The 24,482-nt window shown below is 41.3% G+C and overlaps 1 protein-coding gene across 8 annotated transcripts in view; it reads left to right on the plus strand.

Moving 5' to 3' along the window:
• The first annotated feature begins 497 nt into the window (after window positions 1–497).
• The window catches only part of LOC131104316 (uridine-cytidine kinase-like 1), a 34,327-nt gene continuing 10,342 nt past the window's right edge, over window positions 498–24,482 (plus strand). For 2 of the 8 annotated variants that reach the window (XM_058051357.2, XM_058051364.2), the window contains exons 1-7: window positions 1,079–1,263; window positions 9,854–10,047; window positions 13,036–13,142; window positions 14,446–14,616; window positions 15,270–15,341; window positions 23,628–23,817; window positions 23,963–24,024. In XM_058051357.2, coding sequence (XP_057907340.1) covers window positions 1,178–1,263; window positions 9,854–10,047; window positions 13,036–13,142; window positions 14,446–14,616; window positions 15,270–15,341; window positions 23,628–23,817; window positions 23,963–24,024 — 882 coding nt within the window. In that variant the 5' untranslated portion in view covers window positions 1,079–1,177. Of the gene's footprint in view, window positions 539–1,066; window positions 1,264–6,136; window positions 7,135–9,853; window positions 10,048–13,035; window positions 13,143–14,445; window positions 14,617–15,269; window positions 15,342–23,627; window positions 23,818–23,962; window positions 24,025–24,482 lie in introns of those variants that run through there. The other 6 variants (XM_058051361.2, XM_078796953.1, XM_058051362.2 and 3 more) reach the window with 6 other exon arrangements.

The following is a 24,482-nucleotide window of genomic DNA, read 5'->3' on the forward strand; positions in this document are numbered from 1 at the left end:
ATGTTTGTTGTGTGTGTGTGTGTGTGTGTGTGTGTGTGTGTGTGTGTCTGTGTGTGACGTTGACGTGTGAGAGGCAGACTCCAGACATTTTTTATCCTGTGTGTGTCTATAACCATAATCGGGGGTTCCGCTTGTGTGTGTGTGTGTAAAATGCATTCAGTGAGCCCCGGAAGTTCACTTCAGTGTAACTTAAAGACCTGATACTGCAGATACGATGACTTCCTGTCTTCAGTTTCAGAATAAAATACACTCAAACATGTTACATCTCTAATTTACCAAGCAAGTAAGGTGGTTTGTTCTTAAAGATTGTAAATTTACGGAAAATAATGAACAACAAATTTACGCAAAATAATGAACAACGAGGCCTTGTCTCTCAAGTATGATGTTTTAATAGCATGGCCAATCAAAAATTATATGATTGAGAAAATTATTTTGAAGTGAGAATATCGGAACTAGCTGTAGTAGTGGCTTCCTGTAAACACGAAGTTTCAGGTGCTTTCCGTCTACGCCACATGTGTCGACAGAGGGCCGAAGTACTGCAGGTTTTTTTCTAACCAGTTTCAGCAGGTGATTTAATTGACGAGCTCCTTCCCTCCATCCTCAAAGGAGGGTTAATCATCAAAATCACCTGCTTTAGTGACCGGCTGGGTTACATCGAACTGAGCTTTCCGGGCGTACTCAATGTATTTCTCACACAGACCCACACACGTACAAGTTCACACAGACAAGAACACTACTTCCCCGTGTGAAAGGTGGTCAGTGTGACTAATCAAACTTAGTATGTGTGCACAGCTTTTTAACGCGCTTAGCCTTTGTTGAGAGTGCGTGTGTACAGATTTAGTTAATGTGTTTTACCCAGCTTCTGTGCATATATGACAAACATCTGTGTGTATATAGATCTTTTGTGTTTTGCTCTATTGTCTCCAATACCAAATGACACACATAACCATACCAAAGGACAAACGGTGTTCATATATCAAGCGACAGTTTTTTCGAAAGGCCACATAGTACATTAGTATACAATACACACTCCACGCTGCTGGTGATGAATCACGACTAAGCTACATTTTGGGAGTTGTAGTCCATTGCGGCGCTGGCCCTGCTGTAGCCGCACCATACCGCCGTGCCCGATGCCTCCAAGTCCCATGATGCCTCTGCGCAAAATGTACTCCAACATATGATTGTCAATAGATTAGCAATGTCTGCTGTTAGCAGGGAAGAAAGGCTCGCCAAAATGGAGCATGAAGACAAAACGCCAAAGAGGTAACATTGTTCGGATTTGTATATAATCATCTTGAAATTAATGGGCAGAAACGACGACGGCATAGTGACTTTATCACTAGCTATTACTGTAAGCATGAACGGAAATATGACTTGTCACACTACACTTTGAGTAACTGTACTGCCTTTTTCAGCTATACATCTAATTACTGTAATGTAAGCCAGAAATATTCACCGTTTAGAATGACTCTATTTCAGTCGCCTTTTCAAGTCGCTCAATTTGCATATTTTGCACTGGGTAGTTCTTGACAACTTTTTTAAAAAATCTCTAAACAAAAATTTTCTAACGTCTATATCGGGTGACGTGTATAATGAAAAAAATGTTTGTATGTCCAGTGACATACTGTGGCAACACGATGGTGGGAGGTAACTTTATAACAGAGGAAGCTAACAGTTTCGCACTAGGAAATAGAAAATTGATATTACCTAAAGGAAAAATGGTTCGAACCTTGCAATGATCATTGCCCCCATGAGGTAGAAACGTGGTTTCAGTTCTACAAAATGGATGGCCAAGTCCATCCCGCTACAATACATCCAGTTGCTTTTGGTGAAATATACAGAAATAATTAGCGTACATTTTTAGCAGACCTAATGAATAAACGTGCATGTGACGTGTCATGCAGAGCTAGTCAGTCAGCTCTGAAGAAAGCCAAGTAGCCTAACGTCTCAGATACTGTACTCGGCCACACGATGGCGTTACTGCACAGATGTCCTGCTTTGATGACGTTTTGTTGCTATTTAAAGGAACTACTGCAACGGTGGCGTCTAACTTCCAAGAAAGAAGCTTACTTCCAACAGAACATATAATTGTATAGTAAGCAAAACAGTATGATTCCTAACAAAAGACCCATTGACAAAGATGATAAAGTACAAGACTTTCACTTTCACTTCACGCCACCAACGGCGTTATGGAGGACCAAAACTGCCAAAATAATAAATAAATAAAAGTGGAAATAAAAACAAAATTATATATTTTTTAATTTTTGAATCTTGTTTTTTATTTTTGTATTTATTTTTGCTTTTATTTATTTATGTATATATATTTTTATTTTTGTTTTTATTTCCATTTATATTTATTTTTTGTATTTAATTTTTTGATTTTTTTTTCATTTTTGTTTTTATTTTCACTTTTATTTATTTATTATTTTGGCAGTTTTGGTCCTCAGAAATGCAGAAGGAAAAACTATTCAAATGAGGGGGCGGTCCTAAGTGTGTCTTGGGTTGAACTGTTCGCCTATTGGTTGATCGACATGTGAGTTATCATTAATATGGTAATTTATTCACATGTAGCTTGTGGCAAGGTGGGCCAGTGGTTAGTGTGCAGACCTCACAGCTAGGAACCCAGGGTTCAATTCCACTCTCGGCCATCTTTGTGTGGAGTTTGCATGTTCTCCCGGTGCATGCGTGGGTTTTCTCCGGGTACGCCGGTTTCCTCCCACATTCCAAAAACATGCTAGGTTAATTGCCGACTCCAAATTGTCCATAGGTATGAATGTGAGTGTGAATGGTTGTTTGTCTGTATGTGCACTATGATCCAGCTCTCGCCTGAAGACAGCTGGGATAGGCTCCAGCACCCCCGTGATCCTCGTGAGGAAAGCGGTTGAAAATGAATGAATTAATTCACGTGTAGCGACTTCAGCTGATAATACTTGTGTGTCAACTCAAAGTCGAGAGAGCGAGCGAGAGAAAGAGAGGGAGAGGCAGGCGATAAGAATCACCGCGTGAGGTAGGTAATGTTAGCCGACAACAACTTGTTAAATATACTATTTTGATTTTGATTTGACTCTTAACTGTAACTCCTAGCTAGTTATCAGAAGGTTATTCGCCTGCAGCAGGGACAAAGCAGCAAGGAATGAGCGAAGTAACTGAAGTCCTAGCTAGACAGGCAACAGAAGTCTGTCTAAAGTTAGCTAACGTTATTCCTTTTATCAAGACAACCACATTAATTTGCTGACAACTACATTAATTTGCTGTACGAGCTGTCGGGGGAACTTCCAGTGAGTTTCATGGTTCATGGTCTGTTCATAGTCTGCTGTTTCTGCTCAGGAACCAGCATCCTGAGCATCCTGAACTCTGCATCAATGATGATTTTGAGTAAGCTTGTGTTAGTTGACAAATATAGCCTATGGATGGTGCAGTGGTTCTCAAATGGTCTATCTTCAGGAAGAAAAACATTTTCCCCTAAGATCAAGTTGTGAGCCACATTTTGAAACCATTCAAGTTTATTTCACAGAAAACGGCTCCACACTTGACTGAGAAGCAAAATGAGGCAGGATAGGCTTCACCATCTTGCCATCATGTCAGTGGAGAGTGAGGAACTTTCCAAGTTAAACCACAGCCAAGTGATTGACCAAAACTGTTTACAGTTTACTTCCCAAAAATGATTCCCTGAAGAGACACACAACAGTTGTTGTGTTTTTGTAATGGTTTAGAAGTCTAAAGTGCACAAGTATGCCAAATGCATTAACGCAGTACATTTTCAATCACGGATCTATACAACAACATAGTCTGATATGATTGGATTGTTTAAAGGTCTATTTATGCTCTTTGATGATAAATAAGTGTTGAATTCTCTTGCACACTTTGCGTGCTCTCATGAATTCTTTGTGCCCCAGGTGCCAACAGGGGCGTCACTGGACCTGATACTGTACTGGTGGCCCAGTACAGTATCAGGTCTAGTGACGCCCCTGTTGGCCACCTTCTGTGTTTGTTTCAACTTACATAACTTTCTCCCTTGTCAGTTTGGACATCTCTGTGTGGAGTTTGCATATTTTTCCTGTGGTGCCTGGGTTTTCTCCGGGTACTCTGGTTTCTTCCCACATTCAAAAACATGCATGTTAGGTTAATTGGCCACTCCAAAATGTTCATAGGTATGAATGATTGTTTGTATATACGTGGCCTGCGATTGGCTGGCGACCAGTCCAAGGTGTACCCCACCGCTCACCCAAAGACAGCTGGGTTAGGTTCTAGCATAGCTGGGATAGGTTCCAGCATACCTGCGACCCTAGTGAGGATAAGCGGCATAGAAAATGTATGGATGGATGGATGGAAGTTTCTCCCACTTTCTAAAATAGATGCACAACTTGTGAAATTTGGGTCAAATCACAATGTTGGAATACCTTAAAGACCGCCTATCAAATGCATCATGTTGTTATAGTTGTGTTGCTATCCGCATACTGAATAATTAATGGATGCATTGGGCCACTACATTTTCTAAACCAACCCATGTAGACATGCAAAGATGTTTTTTTTTAAATATATATTTAAGAAAAAAAACAATGCATGTCAGCTTTGTATATTGGTGATAAAGCGTATTAGTCTGAACTTTATCTCCTTACATTAAAACTTGAAATTCCGCACTAAGGTCTAAGTGCAGTATTTTTATAATGCCTCATATATAATTCACTAGCAAGATCTCATAGTGTATAGACTGGTCATATATTTCATTTCATATTTTATATTATCTTGCAAACTGTATTTGTATATAACCCTGGGTAAAATTGGTAATTTGTTAATACTTAGGTTGTTTACATTGTTTATTTTTATATTGTGTATTTTTTATATTGTGTATTTTGTACTGCTTAACTGATTCTATTCTCTTGCTGCTGTGCAATGCAAATTTCCCGACAGAGGGACGAATAAAGGCATATCTTATGTGAGTAATGGTCTCACAAGAAAACAAATTCATTTGAGCTAGCTTACAATGCTGTCATTGGGATACATCTATATTTTGATAGGCATAAAAATCCTCTACCAAGGTTGTATGGTTTGATATACACGCTGTGATCATGCATTAACACATACACCGATGATAACATGTAATAGTTGCAGTGTCTCTCCAGCAGAAGACATGTGCTCCAGTCGCCAGGTATTAAATGCTGATGGCAAACGAGCATCTTGTAGCGAAATTGAGAGTTAGGTATCCACCCATCTGTCTGAGACTAGCAATTAGTGAGGCGTCATGTTAGTTCGCTAGTATCAATGCGCCCTCGGAAAGAAGTTTAAGTGTTTTAAATCATCAAAATACGGCAAGATACTGTATTAAGTATTACATGTTATCATCAGTGTATATGTTAATGCATGATCACAGCGTGTATATCAAACCATGCAACATTGGTAGAGGTTTATTTTTAGAGGCCTTCATAGTCGAAATAGGTGTATCCCAATGACAGCATTGTAAGCTAGCTGAAATTTTCTCGTTTTCTTGTGTTATCATGCACAGAAAATGTAAAGAAATATGTGTTCATGTTTCACATAAGCATTGAATGATGGGCAACATTCCAAAAAAAGTGCAGTTCACCTTTAACTGAGGCAAGTGAGTCCTGCAGTTTTTCGGTTGTTGTTATGGGGCCTTTTTTGACCTCTTCGATGAGTTGTTGCTGCGCTCATGGGGTAATTTTGGTTGGTCGGCCATTCATGAGAAAGTTTACCACTGTTCAATGTTTTTGCTATTGTGGATAATGGCTCTTGCTGTGGTTCGCTGGTGTCCCACATTTTTAGAAATGATGGGGGGGGCGGGGGGGCACAGTACATTTTTTTTAAATCCTTTAATAATATGTTTCATTTAAAAACTATGTACATGTTTTGTTCATCTGTGTTGTCATTGAGTAATATTTAAATGTGTTTGATGACCATTGTGTATTGCCCCTTTTATGAAGACAAAAGCAGGCAACAGCCGTCATATTCTCTATTTGGTGTTTCAGGATGACAACACAATTAGTTTTAGTCACATGTTTAACACAGTGGATATTGCATTGACGTTTTCTGAAGGAGATGCAATATCAAGGAGGAGACAACAATGCAAGTTGTCCCCGGAGCAGTTTAGCAACACTGGCCATTTTTTTGCAGGGACGTGCAGATGGCACTGTATTTAGAGATGGATATTGACAAAGTATTCGACATGTCCTATTTGTTTTATCCAACACTTAGTTGATATTTCTCTTTTGTGAACAAAACTGACTTGTGTGTTCTTTTTGTGGGTGGAAGTGTAGTGGTGTCAGATGATAAGAAGGGCGGGAGTATTACATTTCATCATGCTGTTTATGACGCCTGGGCGTGTGTGTTTGTAGAGAGCGACACTGCTGACGTCTCCAGACTCTGGTGTAAAGTACTCTGGAGTCCATACAGGAGGAAAACACAACTCTGCTGTTCCTTTTAATGCGACCGCCTCCCGTGGCTCCTAAACGTCAAGCAACTGTTGAGTGGTCAAACACTAGCTTGGGATAATACACATTTTCTTCCTGCTCTTTTCCGGATATATTTGTTGCTTGTTGGCGTCCGTCGCTCCCTCTTGCATCTTGCGCCCCCAACTGCACTGTGAACGAAGATACAGATGACGTGCGTGTGTTTACCCGAGCGCGCCTGCTGCCGGGACGGTGTTTCTCGAAGTTGTGCTGTTACTATTAATACCGCCGAATGAACTTAATCCTTAAGGCGACTGCTCTTCTCACGTCTCTTGCATTCGCTGTTCGAGGGTGGGAGGGAAGCAGGAGGAGGCGTGGCGAAGGGGGCGAGCTGCTGTTGGACACTTTGCGCACCGAAGTTCCTCCCTCTTCCGTGAGCGCCGCTCCACCGAACGGACGAAACAGAAAGCATTTGAGTTTTAAAATTTCGTTTCTCCCTAACTGATCCCTGACCATCCCCTTTAGAACACTGCTGCGGTCTTTCGATGCGTTGCACCACACATGCCGCAGAGTGTAAACATAAAGTGAGTGTACAGTACCTGTTAAATAGAATTAAAAGTCCAACCAAGTAGTGGTGGTGGAAGCCTCCTTCCTCTCTACACATGAGCTCTCTACCAAATTACTCTGGGGCCAGAATATCTGGTTGCTGGACACTGAAATCTGATGGCCGGTAAGTGCATTTTATTTGATTTTATTCCATTATTGTATATATGCTTGACTTACTTGCCCTTTAAGTATCCTTGGGATGTTTCTTGGCTGTTGCTTTGTTGTGGTGTGCTTGTTGACAGTGTGGTTTCTGTGTGGAGGTTTTGGTGTTTCTTCAGTTTTTTGCAGTTCTTCCCACTGAACTAGTTAAAACAGTTTTTAAATGAATGTGTGGTTCCGTGTCACTCAACCCTGTGATCAACTTGACCCTTCCAGGGTGTACCCCTCCCACCGGTCAGCTGACCACCTTGGAGGCTTCATGTCATACCCAATATTCATACATTTTCTGTACCTGCTTGTCCGATAGGATTGCGGGTGTGCTGGAGCAGGCAAGAGGAAGGGTACATACTGGACTAGTCATACCTCATAATATATATTTTTCTTTTAAACATGTTGTGTATTATTCACGTTGGAAACCCGCAATTTATAATAAAGAGGCACAATCCCGTATCGGAGTTGTTAAACAAAAGCAAGTCATAACTTAGTCATATAGGTTTGGATCAGTCCTATTTTTCATTTTATAACAATAATGGAATGTTAAATCACGACAGCAGCCATGTATTGGCTCAGAAACGTTCACAAGGTAAACCATCGAAAATTTACCGCCCTTGCCCCCTGTTTACAACTGTTGGTGGACTATTGTTGACCTTGGGTAAGAGTTGTGCTGTGAGATTCTTTCTTTGTGCAATGACAGGATAGTGTGCAAAGCATGAGAAGTTTTAGAAGAGCATTCATCTTCAACTCAGCTAACCTTTAATTGCACCTTGTTTTTAACTGACAACCCACAAAGTTTCTGGTGTGTGTGCGTACAGTATACGGTATACTGAAATAATGGCAGCTGGCTTTTTACAAACCTCACTGGGAGGATGTGGATGAGCCGGATAATGCAATAAGTTAGCCCATGGTGAGATATCCGAGTTGTGTAATACAGTAAACCTCGGATATATCGGACTCGGATATATCGGAAATTCACTCACAACGGACAGATAAAAAAGAAAAAAATTTTCTGTAATGCATTTCCAATAAAAATTCATTGCATATATCGGATTTCGCCTATTTCGGACAAAATCTCCAGTCCCGTTCCAATTTCCCTCGCATATATCGGATGGCCGCATCGTGTCTTTCTCCTGGCTCCAGATTTAGGACAAATATAAAAGTGAGTGACGTCAATAATACTAGCACAGCAGTGAACCTCACTATTGGAAATAACGTAGGCCTGACGGGCGTAACAGGGCCTAGCTTAATTAACAATTTGTTATGCTCAGAGTCCAATAAAGTTAAATTCTCATTACCTTACGTATCTTTTCATTGCCCACTCCAGGTACATTGGAAACATAGTCAAGGAAGTGCCTTGACTATAAAATCCGATTTACGCATATACCGGATATAAATCCGATATATGCGTAAAACAGACATTTTCCGGTATACGCATATAACGGATTTTGCTTATATCGGACAAAACCAGTGGGAACAATTGAATCCGATATATCCGAGGTTTACTGTACAAAGGCAGCATTTGTTTTTGTGATCCAATCTTTACCCTTAAAACATGCCTTAGATGACAAAGCCTGACTATTTTTGAGGGGATTTCTATTGCTTTGCAGAGCACTCTATCATGAGTTTCAGCTTGAAAAACGTACTTTTGTGGCTATTGTGATGGCTGAACTCATTCATTCATTCATTTTCTACCGCTTTTCCTCACGAGGGTCGCGGGGGGTGCTGGAGCCTATCCCAGCTGTCTTCGGGCGTAAGGCGGGGTACACCCTGGACTGGTCGCCAGCCAATCACAGGGCACATATAGACAAACAACCATTCACACTCACATTCATACCTATGGACAATTTGGAGTATCCAATTAACCTAGCATGTTTTTGGAATGTGGGAGGAAACCGGAGTACCCGGTGAAAACCCACGCATTCACGGGGAGAACATGCAAACTCCACACAGAGATGCCCGAGGGTGGAATTGAACCCTGGTCTCCTACCTGTGAGGTCTGCGCGCTAAGATGGCTGAACTGTCATGGAAATTAGGTCAGTTTGTGTACTTTGGCACCAGTTGTTGTTGTTGTTCAACTTTGCTGTTTTGGTCAAACTTGCCTGGTTGGTATGAACTAAACATTTAACTCAATGTCTTTTGAGTCTTGTTTACAGTTTGTTAACATGGCTACCTTACACATGCAGTGAAGTGATCAATTGCACATTGACAGGGAGAAGATGGTGTGTTAGTGATGATTCTGTTAGTTTTGCCTTGGGAATTTCATGGATGTGGAGAGGGAGGGAATTATTTCATGCATCTTTCAAGTAACCCCACAGAGGAAAATAAAAATGCTGATCCGAAGTAGGAGCTGCAACAATTACTCTCGATTAATTTTCAACTATTTTGGCATTCAATGTAATTGTTTTGGGTTTTAAAATGTAAATTCCTCTGATTTTATCCTCACAAATGTGATTTTTTTTTTATTCCCCAAGTTATCCAGAAAGCACTTTTAGGCAAAACAAGATATTCACAGACATAAACTTTGACTTAGGAAAACAGTGATCAACATGTTGCCTCTTTTTTTTCATATGTTGTAGATCACACCACTAACCCTTTGTGTTCAGTTCCATTGTACAGCAAATAAAAGACTCAAAACATGTTTTTCCTTACCTAACAATGACTGATTGTTCTTATTTGTGTCTCTAAAGTGGGGCTGGTGAGGGCTCACTTGACCGCCTCCTTCCCTCAGTAAGCCCAGGCCTTTCACCCAGAAAAAGGACCACCAGTCAGTGCAAGTCTGAGCCACCTCTCCTCCGTACCTCCAAGCGCACCATCTACACCGCTGGGCGCCCCCCCTGGTACAATGAACATGGGACCCAATCCAAAGAGGCCTTTGTCATTGGTAGGTCACTTGATTTGTACTTTTAAGAAACAGCACTGATGTATTTACTTGCCCAACATAGAGTATTCATTTTGTGAGGAAATATATCCCACAAATAGAAATCTATATTTTTTCACATTATTTACTTCATGTCCGCCGGCGCTAGTTGGTGCCAGTTGGCACCAATGCAACTTGCTGTGGCGCCGAGTGTCGCCAAAAAGGTGCCTAGTGACGTGCAGTGGCTCCAACTGGCTCGTGGTGGCTCGTGGTGGCCCGTGGTGGCCCGTAATGGCATAAAAAATTGAGTTTGGCATCATTGCAAAAAATACGTCGACACAAGAACTGCATGTCGATGCGCCTTCACTCAGAATTAGTGGTGGTCAAAAACCGTTGATATCAGTGAACAAGATGAACAGGAGCCGTTCATTTTGGTTAATTGGTCGTTATCCTGTGATCTCCCCTTGTGCATAGACCCGGTCAATCGTGTCGAGTCAGTCTGTTCACTCATGTTCACGTTCGTTCCAATCAACAGCTCACCAACTAGTGCTGTGTCTGTCATGAACAAAACGGCCGATGGACAGAACGGGGTATTTTATGGGCGGTGACCTCGTTCATTCGTTCACAAAAAAGAACTAGTTCTTTTGACCCGTTCGTTCACGAACGCCACACCACTACTCAGAATCAAAACATGGCGGCGGCCGCTGCAACAAGTTTCAGTGAGTCCGGACAGAAGAAAAGAATATCCAAAGTATGGGAATATTGCACGCCAAAAGGTAATGATGCGGTGGTTTGTGACCTCTGCAAAATTGAGATCGCATATCATCAATCAATTAAACACATCAATTAAACAATCAATTCAATCAAATCGGATTTAAAAATGAATTGTTAGATTATATATCGATGCATTGACAAACTATTTTCTAGATTAATCGATTACAGAAATAATCATTTAACCCAGCCCTAATTTATACCCTTCCTGATTCCGTATTTTTTTGCGTGCCACACTTATGTTTCAGCTCATCAACCCAATAAAAATATTTGTCGATTACAACACAATATGCAGTTTGTAAATTAAATCTTTTATGATTAAGGGAGAAAGAAATTCAAACCAACATGGTCCTGTGTGAAAAAGCTGGTTATCACATCTGACTTCAATTTCTCTAGCCACACCAAGTCCTGATTAATGCATACCTGTTCTCAATCAAGAAATCACTTATTGGGGACCTATTATGCTTTTCCCACTTTTCTGACCTATAAATGTAGTTAGAATGTCGTATTCTCATGTTAAACAATGCCAAAGTGTCAGATAATGAGGTTTGCACATTTGGAAGTGAGCCCTGAAAGAAGTTTGGGATGGCTCAGAACACTCTGTTTGAAAAGGCGTGGTAAAATCATTCCTTTTCGACATCACAGAGGGGCGGACTTCCTTATATATAAACTCTCTGCCCTATCCCATGCTCTGCTCCATTGTTTACTTGCTAGCAGTGCCTCGAAAGTAAACACCACATTTGTTTACAGTTCCTAGCGACACCACCATCAGACACAAGTGGCATTTCACACTGGAATGTTTTGTGAACATAGGCCACTACAGCCGCAATAGCCAACAAACTAGCTGAAGCCCTACGCCTTTCCAAAGTCACTTGGTCGTGTGGAAGAGTCAGAAGGACAAGCAATAAGGAACAGTTTATCAGTGTCCTAACTGTCTTTATTTTGTGTAAGTCATGGAGCAAAAGCTCTTGTCGGTGCAGCATTATAGCATAGAGGAAGTGGGGTTGCTAATAGCACTACCCAAGTTTTTTACACACTGGTAATCCCCCAAAATACGTTACACGTTACCGATGCTGTAGAAAACCTAACGCTAAAATGCTCAAGGTACTTACCATTGAGAGACATCTTGAAGTAACCGTGGGTGAAATGCACTAAAACAGACCGTTTTCGCGGGAACCACGAAATCTACAGAAATACAGCTGAATAGGTGCAGATTCAGGAAGAACTAAATGCTTTGTGTGCTATCAAGTGTAGCGTGTTCTATAGGAGTCCACAACTCCGGGCCGAAAAATAAGCACAATGGGTCCCCTTTAAGTAGGACCTGCCTGGCAAAGTGAAGTAGACCAAAAGATCCTCAAAATTCAGGAACAAATAAAAAGGACAGTAATTGAGATCTATCGGTCTGGAAAAGGTTAGAAAGCCATTGCTAAAGCTTTGGGACTCCAATGAACAATAGTGAACCTCCCCAGGAGTGGCCGGCCAACCAAAATGACCCCAAGAAGCAGTGACAACTCAGCCAAGAGGTCAGAAAAGACCCCACAGTACCACCTAGAGAACTGCAGGCCTCACGTGCCTCAGTTAAGGTCAGTGCTCATGACACCATAAGAAAACCACTGGTCAAATGCATAGCAGAGTTCCAAAACAAAAACCACAATATTTTTTATATACCGGGGGTGAAATATTTACTTGGTGGATCGCTCGCTCTGTAAAGACAAACCCGCCTCCTGACGAACTAAATAGGTTGAAATGAAAAACAGAAATGATATGATGTACGGCACGGTGGAGGGTTAGCATGTTGGCCACACAGTCAGGAGATCCAGAAGGCTTGGCCATTTGTGTGGAGTTTTCATGTTCTACCTGTGCGTGGGTTTCTCTGGGTACTCCGGTTTCCTCACACATTCCAAAAACATTGGTGACTCCAAATTGTCCACAGGTATGAATGTGAGTGTGAATGGTTGTTTGTTTATATGTGCCCTGTGATTGACACCCACAGCCCGAAGCCAGCTGGGATAGGCTCCAGCATACGCCTGCGGCCCTAATGAGGATCCAGAAGCCAGGGACAGGAACAGGATAGCTAAAGAAGACCATTTATTGTTCAAGTATTTATCAGTAATACAATGAAAATGAGAGGAAATATGAATACAGTATTTACTTTTTACACCCCTAAATGTTCTGTTCGGGGCTATTGTGCTCCTACTAAGTAAAAAAAAAAAAAGATTTTGACATCATTGTGTCACACAGGTCTGTGTGGTGGCAGTGCTTCAGGGAAGACTACTGTTGCTAGAAAAATCATAGAAGCTCTAGATGTTCCATGGGTTGTCCTTCTTTCCATGGACTCCTTTTACAAGGTATGCAACAGCTTGCAGTCATACATTAACATAAATGTGCGTGGCTCCTCAGACTACATTTTTGCATGAACTAACTTGTTTTCTTTCCATTTCCATTTAGTTAACGTCTTTCTGGTCTGACAGGTTGGGCCCCAGAAGCCCGGGGCGCCACTTAAAAGAAAAATATTTTTTGAATGCCAAAATGATGACGAGAAATAAATATTAGACAGTTAAAGAGAGAAAAGTGTGGTGAGGAAGGCCATCATTCCTTCTCCTCCATATACTAACCACCCACTGTGGTTATGTAATCCTGTCACTTTGAACAGCAGCACTCGAACCCTGCACAAGTGCCAAATTTCACACTGCAGTGTCCGGAGAGCAATGTCTAAAATGTCTTAGTTTGAATTCACACTCATATTACAGTTAAGTCACATAAAGCTAGTCAAATTATGTTCTTGAGAAGAGGCCATTCTGGAAACATGACCACCTGGTGCAGTGGTCACCATGGCATATCTCCTAAATTTAGTTACACTAACTACTTCTGCTCTTGAACAGGAATCTGCGTGCAAGCTTTTGTTCGCAGCAGGAGGGCATAGCTGCATGAAAATTAGAATTTTGCGCTCCTTTAGCCTGTTGTCTATAGCCGAGAGGCAAGTGTTGAAAACGTTAGATGTGTGTTCAACAGAAAAAGAGTTGTGTGTCCAGTTTTAGACAGTGATGCTATCACAGGGCTCACCAGCTGATGTTGTGTCGTTGACCAAAAAATATTTGCGTCACCTCTTACTAGTTTTACAAGTGTTCTCTTCAAACATGACTGACAAATGAGCACGCTGGGTGGAGATGTGCTTTGTAAATAAAGTGCAAATCAAATGTTGGTTGTCAAAACACAAGTAGATATTTTCTTTTTGTCAATGTAGTAATAATGCTGCAAGTTGTGTATCTTTGTAAACCTGTACTCTCAATTTATACTCTTTATACACTTCTGCAACAAAAATGTATTCATATTTTATTAATACTCTAAAACAGGCATCAAGTTGAATTTCATTTTGTGTCAAATAGTACAAAATGTTGTACTTTTGTATTAATAGTCACATAGCACTATTGAACTAAATTGGTCAGGTAACAACAGCTCAACTTTTTTGACTGAAGTACTCCGAGCAACTTTGCCATTAAATTAACAGTTTTGCAATATTCTCTGTTGATGTTCTGCTGGTTGTTCAAAAAGGTTAAATAGTTGTAAGTAATAAGTAATAGGGTGCTACATAGTGATAGGACAGGATAGGATGTCTTATTTATGAACCACTGTTCTCACTCTGACCCTCAGGTCCTCTCCTCAGAACAACAGAGTCGGGCTGCCAGTAACGACTACAACTTTGACCACCCCGATGCCTTTGACTTTGATTTACTGACGCACACAGTGCGCAAACTCAAGCAGGGCAAGAGTGTGAAAATCCCTGTGTATGACTTCACAACTCATGGAAGACAGAAGGACTGGGTACGGACGAAATTCACTCTGTGAAATGACAGGCAACATGTCAGATGTTTTGCTCAGGTTCTCCATTGTCTAAGACAGTGCGGCAACCTTTAGCATTAAAAGATCCATTTGAGCCCGTTCCTGATCCGTGGGCATCGTACGAGGCTCATGCAGCCCACACGCTTTGATCACCAGGTGGGCATACTGGCTTCCTAAGACACCTATGATTACCGTGACCAGGAAAACCCGAGTGCTCAGCCGGAATAGCTCTCGGATCAACAGCAATTGAAGTGTTATAAATATTGATAAGTTCCATTTCCAGTACCACTTTTACTTTAATTGCTATTGTTCATTAGCAATAACGGAAGCTAACAAGCTAAATAGTTGACCAGTGTCATTGTCTCTCACAGAGTTGACTCACCAGGAAACACTTTCCCTAGCAATAAGGTGGAAAATTGCATGGCACACTCAACAGCAGAAGGATTAAAAAAGCCACCTGTGACTAGTTGCAGATTGCAGACCCCTGGTCTAAGAGACACATCATCTTCCGAGCTAGAGGATGCTATGGTCACTGAAAGCATTCATCATTTTATCTGCCTTTTTATGCGTTCTAACTACATTTTTAAATGTTCCCAACATTATCATGTAATGTACCACTCTCATTTCCACCACAGAAAACGGTGTATGGAGCCAGTGTGATCATCTTTGAGGGGATCATGGCCTTTGCAGATAAGGAGCTTTTGCAGGTAAGGGGCCAGGCTATTCACCTGATCAGTGAAAGCAGGTGATCTTTAATGTTTGTTGGTTTTTTGTATCAATTTATGGTTAATTTGTATGAACCATTTATGCAAACATAGGTTCAGCAAATGATTAGAATGAACATTCATTCATGAACAATTGAAATCTATAAAGAACAAAGCAAAAACGTGTACATAAGTTGTTTATACAGAACGCCACACTCAAGGATAGAAATGTTTGAAGATTCGATCAAAGCAACCTTTTCAGATAACAATCAAAAAACTATTTTTATATGTGGAGACTTCAATATTGATCTCCTGAATCCACAGACCATTGTGCCACTCTAATTGACAATATTTTTACCAATGATTTTGATAACAAAACCACTGAGTGGCCTGCTAATCAAAGACATCAGCGATCATCTTCCAATGTTTACAATTTAAAACCATCATTACAACAACAGACCAATGGAAACTACAAAGACTGTCCGAAGACTACATTCAGAGGACAGAGTCAACACTTTCAAGAAGGATCTAGACCAGGGGTGCTCATTAAGTCGATCGCGATCTACAGGTCGATCGCGGAGGTGGTACTGGTCGATCGCGGCGTGACATTAAAAAAATATCATCCTAGCATCAATGCCGTCACTTGATTGATATACAGGGCAGCCATTCAGATGACTGAATGTTGCCCTTCGGGTGACCAATCAAATCAAACAACGTCTCTAAGTGCAGCAGAACTTACGATGTCAGCCTATCATCCATCCCCGTTACTTGATTGACATACAGGACAACCAATCAGATGACAACTGAATTTTGACCTTTAGGTCACCGCTCATGCGTAAACAACGATGCAAAGTGCTAAGCCAGTCGGCGAATTGCGTCAGATTTTAAGCCCTCGCTAAAGTTTATGGTCACTAAAATGAGTGAAGTAGCTGGACCAAGTATAAAGGCAAAAACATATCACTTCCATACGGAATGGGAGGTGGACTTTTTTTTTCCACAATGTCTTTTTTGAAGTGCGTTTGCCTGGCTAACCTGGCTAACCTGGCTAACCTGGCTATCAGCAGCTATTGTCCGGACTATGCATCCCTGGCTGATTCAATTCAGTGCAAGTCATTAAAGTAAACTCAGGTAATTACAAAAAATGTTAATAGTTAATTATGTGTGTTTTGCAATATTGGCTCATTTGGTTATGTAAGGTACATCAACATACATTGTACGTACAAATAATCCTCAATACATTTGAAAATAAATAGATGTTTTGCATTTTTGTAGTGGGTAGATCATTTTGACTCGGTCATTTTAAAAGTAGCTCGCATGCTGAAAAAGTGTGAGCACCCCTGATCTAGAAGAACAAAAATGGGAGTGTGTGTACAGTGCCAAATACGTGGATGAAGCATACGAACACTTTCTACATATAGTAAAGTCTCGTTATATCGATATCGGTTAAAACGAATTACTACTTATTACGATACTATTTTCATTTCCCGGCAAATTTCTAGTCTTTTATGATGTAATTAGCTCCGTTAGTACGATACACGGTTATTATGATAATCCGGTTACTAGGATGCCCTTTTCATTTCCCGCCAGCCAATTTGGTCTGCTTATATCGATACAAAAGCAGCTTAAATCAATCTTTGCTTAAGGATTTCAATACCAAAAAAGAACACGGCGAACGGCTGCTTCCAGTCAACTTTATTTTTCACACTTGCACCACCAGAGTGCAGCACACACACACCGATTCCCGCACTTCCTGGTTCACAGGTCATGCTCAACCGCCCCACATAGCTGGCCAAACATATGCCTGCAACAACTTTCCAACGAAGACACAACCGTACAAATACATGTACATGTATTGTGTTGTACAGTTTTTCAACACCAATTTCAACCATGGGGAAATGTAAATAAATAAATAAAATAATAAATGTTGAAAAAAAATGTGACCCATCTGACTTTAACCGAATTGTGTTATGTATATGAATGCAATCATTTTTTGCAACAATGTTTATGGTTTTGTCTGCTGAAGCGTGAGGATTTTGCATTGGTTGAATTTTAGAAAATAAATAGTCATTAAAAAAGTGTGAAGACGTTTTTATTTAATGCATTGAAGCGCCGAAGAACTGGAGTCTGAGGCGGAGTGTCGAATTTGGGAGAAAACTTTATTTTTCTTGCCAACATTAACTTGCACTCTCTTGCTACGTAAAGGCATGAAAGACATGAAAGCCACAACAGGAATCGGAAAATACCCGTCCCTCGCGCCTACCCCTCCGGGTGGCAACACCTTCCCTATCGATAGTTCCGGGGTGAAGTAACCGGTAATCACTACAGCATAAGTTTATTTTTATTTACTGTAGTACAAAATTTATTGTAGTACAAAAGCATGCTAGATACGCAATCCATGAACTCAAGGAGAAAATTACATGCCATATCAAAGATCCGCCCACTTTTAATGCAGTTCGGCGCAGGATCGGATATATGGATAGTCCGGTTATATCGGTATTTTTTCCAACTCCCGAGAATATTGATATAACGAGACTTTACTGTACTTGTATGAAGCTGTATGATAAGAACTGTCCCTGGAGAGAAAAGTCAAAGAAGCAAAAACAACCTGCCATGGATGACAAAAGGCCTTACTAATGCTTGCAAGAAGAAGAACACACTATACAAGAAATTCATCATTCAACAGACCAAAGAATCAGAAAGAACATACAAGACTTAAAATAAGTTGACTACAATCCTAAGAGCATGTAATGCTACGTTCACACCGACGCCGAATCGATGGCGAATTAAATTGGCGAGCAAAGCGGCGGCAAAGCGTAACAAATCTTAATGAAAGCGTAAAGACCGTAATACAGCGTAAGAAAGGTTTGAGCAATTCGGGACATTCGGCAAGAGCGCCAAAATTTTTTAACCTGTTTAAAAATTTGAGGTGATCTGTCACGAATTGCGTGAAGCGGGGAGAGCGTATTAAAGCTTATCAAAGCGTCACAAAGCTTATCAAAGTTTTGCTCAAAGCGTAGGAAAGCTTAACAGCTTGGTTCAAAGGATCAATGGATCTGCTGCATCTTTATATATGCTCTGGATCAGAGGCGGGATGCAGTCGGGATCTCGAAATTTTCCATTGCGTAACAGAGCTTAACAGAGCCTATCAATGCACAAGAGAGCTTGATAATCGTATCAGCGTTATTTAAAGCGTGATAAGCGCACCAAAGCTTATCAATGAGTATTAAAGCGTATCAAAGCGTGATTTAAAGCGTAACAAATCCTGATCAATCGGCATCAAAGCGTGAGTAGCCGTAGCGATTCGGGAAATAATTTGTCGCCGAAAGCGGGAACGAATTTTGTATCAGAGCATATCAGAGCTTATCAGAGCATAAACATATCATGTGGGCAATGACAGTGTGACCTGGAGGGGCGTGATTGGGAGGAACGGCCTCCCTGATCTGAACCCGTGCGGTGTGATGTTATTGGACTTCTGTGCGAACCACGGTTTGTCCATAACTAACACCATGTTCGAACATAGGGATGTCCATAAGTGCACTTGGCACCAGGACACCCTAGGCCGCAGGTCTATGATCGACTTTGTAGTCGTATCATCAGACCTGCGTCCGCATGTTCTGGACACACGGGTGAAAAGAGGGGCTGAGCTGTAAACTGATCACCACCTGGACGGTTTGCATCTGAGTGTGAAGCTTCTGGGATGAGACTCAGTACCTCCAAATCAGAGGCCATGGTTCTCAGTCGGAAAAGGGTGGAGTGCTCCCTCCGGGTTGGGAATGAGGTCCTGCCCCAGGTGGAGGAGTTTAAGTATCTCGGGGTCTTGTTCACGAGTGAGGGAAAGTGGGAGCGTGAGGTCGACAGACGGATCGGTGCAGCCTCGGCAGTAATGCGGTCGCTGTACCGGACCGTCGTGGTGAAAAGAGAGCTGAGTCGGAGGGCAAAGCTCTCAATTTACCGGTCGATCTATGTTCCCACCCTCACCTATGGTCATGAGCTTTGGGTCATGACCGAAAGAATGAGATCGCGGTTACAGGCGGCTGAAATGAGTTTCCTCCGTAGGGTAGCTGGACTCACCCTAAGAGATAGGGTGAGGAGCTCTGCCATCCGGGAGGGGCTCAGAGTAGAGCCGCTTCTCCTTCACATCGAGAGGAGTCAGTTGAGGTGGCTCGGGCATCTAGGACGCCTCCCTGGTGAGGTGTTTCGGGCATGCCCAGCCGGGAAAAGGCCCTGGGGCAGACCTAGGACACGCTGGAGGGACTATGTCTCACAGCTGGCCTGGGAACGCCTTGGTGTCCTCCCGGTGGAGCTGGAGGAGGTGGCCGGGGACCGGGAAGTCTGGGCTTCCCTTCTAAGACTGCTGCCCCCGCGACCCGGACCCGGATAAGCAGAGGAAAATTGATGGATGGATGGATGGATGGGGCATACTAAATAAGTATTATCAGGAAAAGTAACAAGATGACAGACTACCCTAATTATTTCATGGTGGGAAACACCTATAATGATGATATGGATGAGACAGTTGAAAAGTTCAATAACTACTTTGTTAATATTGGTCCCAAACGAGAAGAAGGGATTCCGAAACAAAGGACAAGCGAGGAAAGGAATGAAACAATAGAAAGGAATCCTAATTCTATGTATCTAACAAAAAAGCAAATAATCGACATTGTCAAAAATTGTAAAGCAAAAACTTCAACTGATTGTCATGGAATCGAAATGGACACTATGTACATCAGCAATTTATCTTTTCAGACCGGAAGATTTCCCCAAGAAATGAAAACAGCAAAGGTTGTTCCAATTTTTAAAAATGGTGACAAACACCAATTTACTAACTATCGGCCAGTCTCCTGGCTACCACAATTCTCCAAAATTATTGAGAAGCTATTCAACAACAGGCTGGATAAATTTATTAAAGCGAACAACTTACTATCAGAAAGTCAGTATGGATACAGAGCTAATATTTCTACCTCCATGCCACTGATTAAAATTAAGGAGGAAATCACTAACGCTATAGATCAGCGCTATAGATCAGAGGAAGTGTGCAGCCGAAGCATTCATGGATCTGACAAAAGCCTTTGATACAATCAATCATGACATCCTAATAACTAAATTAGAATGGTACGGAATAAGAGGATTAGTTCTGAACTGGGTCAAAAGCTACTTAAGCTACGTTCACACCGACGCCGAATATCGCGCTTTGAATCGGCAACGAATTTGGCGTCATTTTTCAAAAAATCTCACGATCTCCTCAGATATGTTTAAGCTCTGATAAGCTATGATACGCTCTGATACGAAATTCGTTCCCGCTTTAGGCGACAAATTATTTCCCGAATCGCTACGGCAACTCATGCTTTGATGCCGATTGATCAGGATTTGTTACACTTTAAATCACACTTTGATACGCTTTAATACTCATTGATAAGCTTTGGTGCGCTCTGATACGATTATCAAGCTCTCTTGTGCATTGATAGGCTCTGTTAAGCTCTGTTATGCAATGGAAAATTTTGAGATCCCGACTGCATCCCGCCTCTGATCCAGAGCATATTGTAGCGACCCTGACGTATTCATGTTGACGTTGTGCTCTTGGGTGTCCGACTGTTCCGGGTGACTGTGAATGCACCAGGGGCTGGGGGCGTGTCTGGTGCAGGAAGTACTGTTGTGTTGCTGGCGGTGGTTGCAACGGCGTGGTTACGGCCGACAGTAGCCAGTATTATTGTTGTGCAATAAAAAGCTTGTCAGCGATCGCAGTCGCGTAATTTCCATAGCGTCGGCAACGACGCTACAATATATAAAGATGCAGCAGATCCATTGATCCTTTGAACCAAGCTCTGTTAAGCTTTCCTACGCTTTGAGCAAAACTTTGATAAGCTTTGTGACGCTTTGATAAGCTTTAATGCGCTCTCCCCGCTTTACGCAATTCATGACATATCGCCTCAAATTTTTAAACAGTTTAAAAAATGTTGGCGCTCTTGCCGAATGTTCCGAATTGCTCAAACCTTTCTTACGCTGTATTACGGTCTTCACGCTTTCATTAAGCTTTGTTACGCTTTGCCGCCGCTTTGCTCGCCGATTTAATTCGCCATCGATTCGGCGTCGGTGTGAACGTAGCTTTAGCTGACAGGAGACGACAATGCGTAAAGCTAGGAGAATACACATCTGCAAGTTCATATATTACGTGTGGAGTTCCCCAGGGGTCAATACCGGGGCCAAAACTTGTACATCAATGATATCTCCAAACTTATGAAAGACTTAAAGCTGGTATTATTTGCGGATGATACCACTGTTTTTGTTCTGGAGGGAGTACAGACGAAATCATTAGAAAGGTCAGAGAAGAACTAGTCACACTAAAAAGATGGTTTAATGATAATTGATTGTCCTTGAACCTAAGTAAAACTAAAATCATGCTGTTTGGTAACAGTAGAAAGGACACGCACCAGCAAATACAAATAGACAGTGTGGACATTGAAAGGCTGAACGAAAATAAATTCATGGGAATCATAATAGATGAAAATATGAGCTGGAAACGTCATATTACAAATATACAACATAAGGTGGCCAGAAATATTTCAGTATTGAACAAAGCAAAATTTGTTCTCAATCAGAAATCACTCCACACTCTTAATTGCTCTCTTGTTCTACCATATCTTACTTATTGTGTGGAAATATGGGGTAATAACTATATCTTCACTCGCTAAATGTACTGCAAAAAAGGTCAGTAAGGATAATTCATAAAGCCGCCTACAGAGAACATACAAAGTCCTTATTTCTAAAATCACAAATACTTAAAACTTGCTAATATTGTTCATCTTCAAACAGCTAAAATAATGCATAAGGCTAAAAACAACCAATTACCTAAAAATGGTATCCGATACTTCTCTACAAGAGAGGAGAAATATGATCTCAGGGAAGAACTAAATTTGAAACACTTATATGCTAGGACTATGTTAAAAAGCCATAGCATTTCAGTATGTGGAATCAAACTATGGAATGGATTGAATAAGGACCTCAAACAATGCACAACGATGAGCGAATTCAAGAAACAATACAAGCAGTTGATGTTTTCTTCATGATGTGCTTTATATACAGTAAAGTCTCGTTATATCGATATTCTCGGGAGTCTGAAAAAATACCGATATAACCGGACTATCCTGCGCCGAACTGCATTAAAAGTGGGCAATAATGCACTCGACATTGTTCTATAGTATAGAACAATGTATTCTATAGTATAGAACAATGTCGAGCAGCTTAAATCAATCTTTGCTTAAGGATTTCAATACCAAAAAAGAACACGGCGAACGGCTGCTTCCAGTCAACTTTATTTTTCACACTTCCACCACCAGAGCGCAGCACACACACCGATTCCCGCACTTCCTGGTTCACAGGTCATGCTCAACCCGCCCCACATAGCTGGCCAAACACATGCCACGAACGCCAGCATGTACATATGAAAAACAGTGATTATTGCAAGCGATAAAAAGATATCTGAATACAACACAATTAAATACATGTATTTGTACGCTTGGTCTTCGTTGGAATAGGTGTGTATGCTATGTCAGTTGGTTCTTCTCTTGCAGGCATGTGTTTGGCCAGCTATGTGGGGCGGGTTGAGCATGACCTGTGAACCAGGAAGTGCGGGAATCGGTGTGTGTGTTGCACTCTGGTGGTGGAAGTGTGAAAAATAAAGTTGACTGGAAGCAGCCGTTCGCCGTGTTCTTTTTTGGTATTGAAATCCTTAAGCAAAGATTGATTTAAGCTGCTTTTGTATCGATATAAGCAGACCAAATTGGCTGGCGGGAGATGAAAAGGGCATCGTAGTAACCGGATTATCATAATAACCGGGTATCGTACTAACGGAACTAATTATATCATAAAAGACTAGAAATTTGCCGGGAAATGAAAATAGTATCGTAATAAGTAGTAAGTCGTTATAACCGATATCGATATAACGAGACTTCACTGTATCACTATATTGACAGTTACTATGGTACCCATTATGTCATTGTATGGTCATATCACCTCGTACTTTGGTACGGGGTACATTATTAAAAATAAAAAACCTTAAACTGTATTATGGAAAGCAGGAAGTGAACAAATGCAACAGTTACTGATTGTAAAAGTACCAGATGGAGGGGTAGGATTTAATAAGCTTTGCTTCTTCCTACTCCTTTTGGACATGTGGAACTGTGAACTGATTATGGGATGCACTCAATTGTAATCTGATGCATGTTCAAATGAAATAAAACCGTTACCATTACCATTACCATTATGAGCTAAACATGCTATTTTCCTTTTCAGTTGCTGGACATGAAGATCTTTGTGGAAACTGACTCGGACATCAGACTTGTGCGACGGCTGAGGAGGGACATAACTGAGAGAGGCCGGGACATTGAGGGCGTCATCAAACAGTACAACAAGTTTGTCAAACCGGCCTTTGAGCAGTACATTGAGCCCACCATGCGCCTGGCTGATATTGTGGTGCCCCGTGGTGAGATTTACTTCCATGCAGACACATTTGCGTGTCTTATGCTATGACTAGTCACAATACTTCTGTCTGAATAAGTGACATTTAGAATGAAATTCATTTTAAATGATGTTGCCAATGTGGAGTTTTTCTCTTATCATCCTGTCAGGTGGCGGCAACATGGTTGCCATTGATTTGATAGTGCAGCACGTTCACAGTCAGCTAGAGGAGGTGAGAATAGTCGCCCATTTCATCTAAAGCATGCACACACACACCCAACTCAGTCATAAGAAACATGTCATTAGTGGAATTCTGCTTCTCCATGTCTCAGTACATCTCAGTTATAAATTGTTTATATGATGGGATTGAGTTTGACACCCCTGTTATAAACTTCAGATGTGCCTGCATGGCCTTCGCCAAAGTGTTCCCACAAAGTTGGAAACATAATGAAGAAATAATTGATGTGCCTAAACACATATAATTGTAATGAATTGAGCAAGTAAAATGTCTATTTTCAGTGTGTATTTGAAAGCAATTACATCGCTCAATCGAACCCTCTAGTGGTCAAAAAAATCTATTGCGCAAAAGGAGGCTTACTGGCCATAATCAAGTCGTGTTGTATTGAGAATGTTTCACTGTAAATATATCAGTTATATATTATGTGCAAGTATTCAGAATTTCCATATGCA

This window comes from Doryrhamphus excisus, linkage group LG15 (genome assembly GCF_037039965.1).
Source record: "Doryrhamphus excisus strain RoL-2023G ecotype Guam linkage group LG15, RoL_Dexc_Guam_v1.1, whole genome shotgun sequence".
Classification (NCBI taxonomy): Eukaryota; Metazoa; Chordata; class Actinopteri; order Syngnathiformes; family Syngnathidae; genus Doryrhamphus; species Doryrhamphus excisus.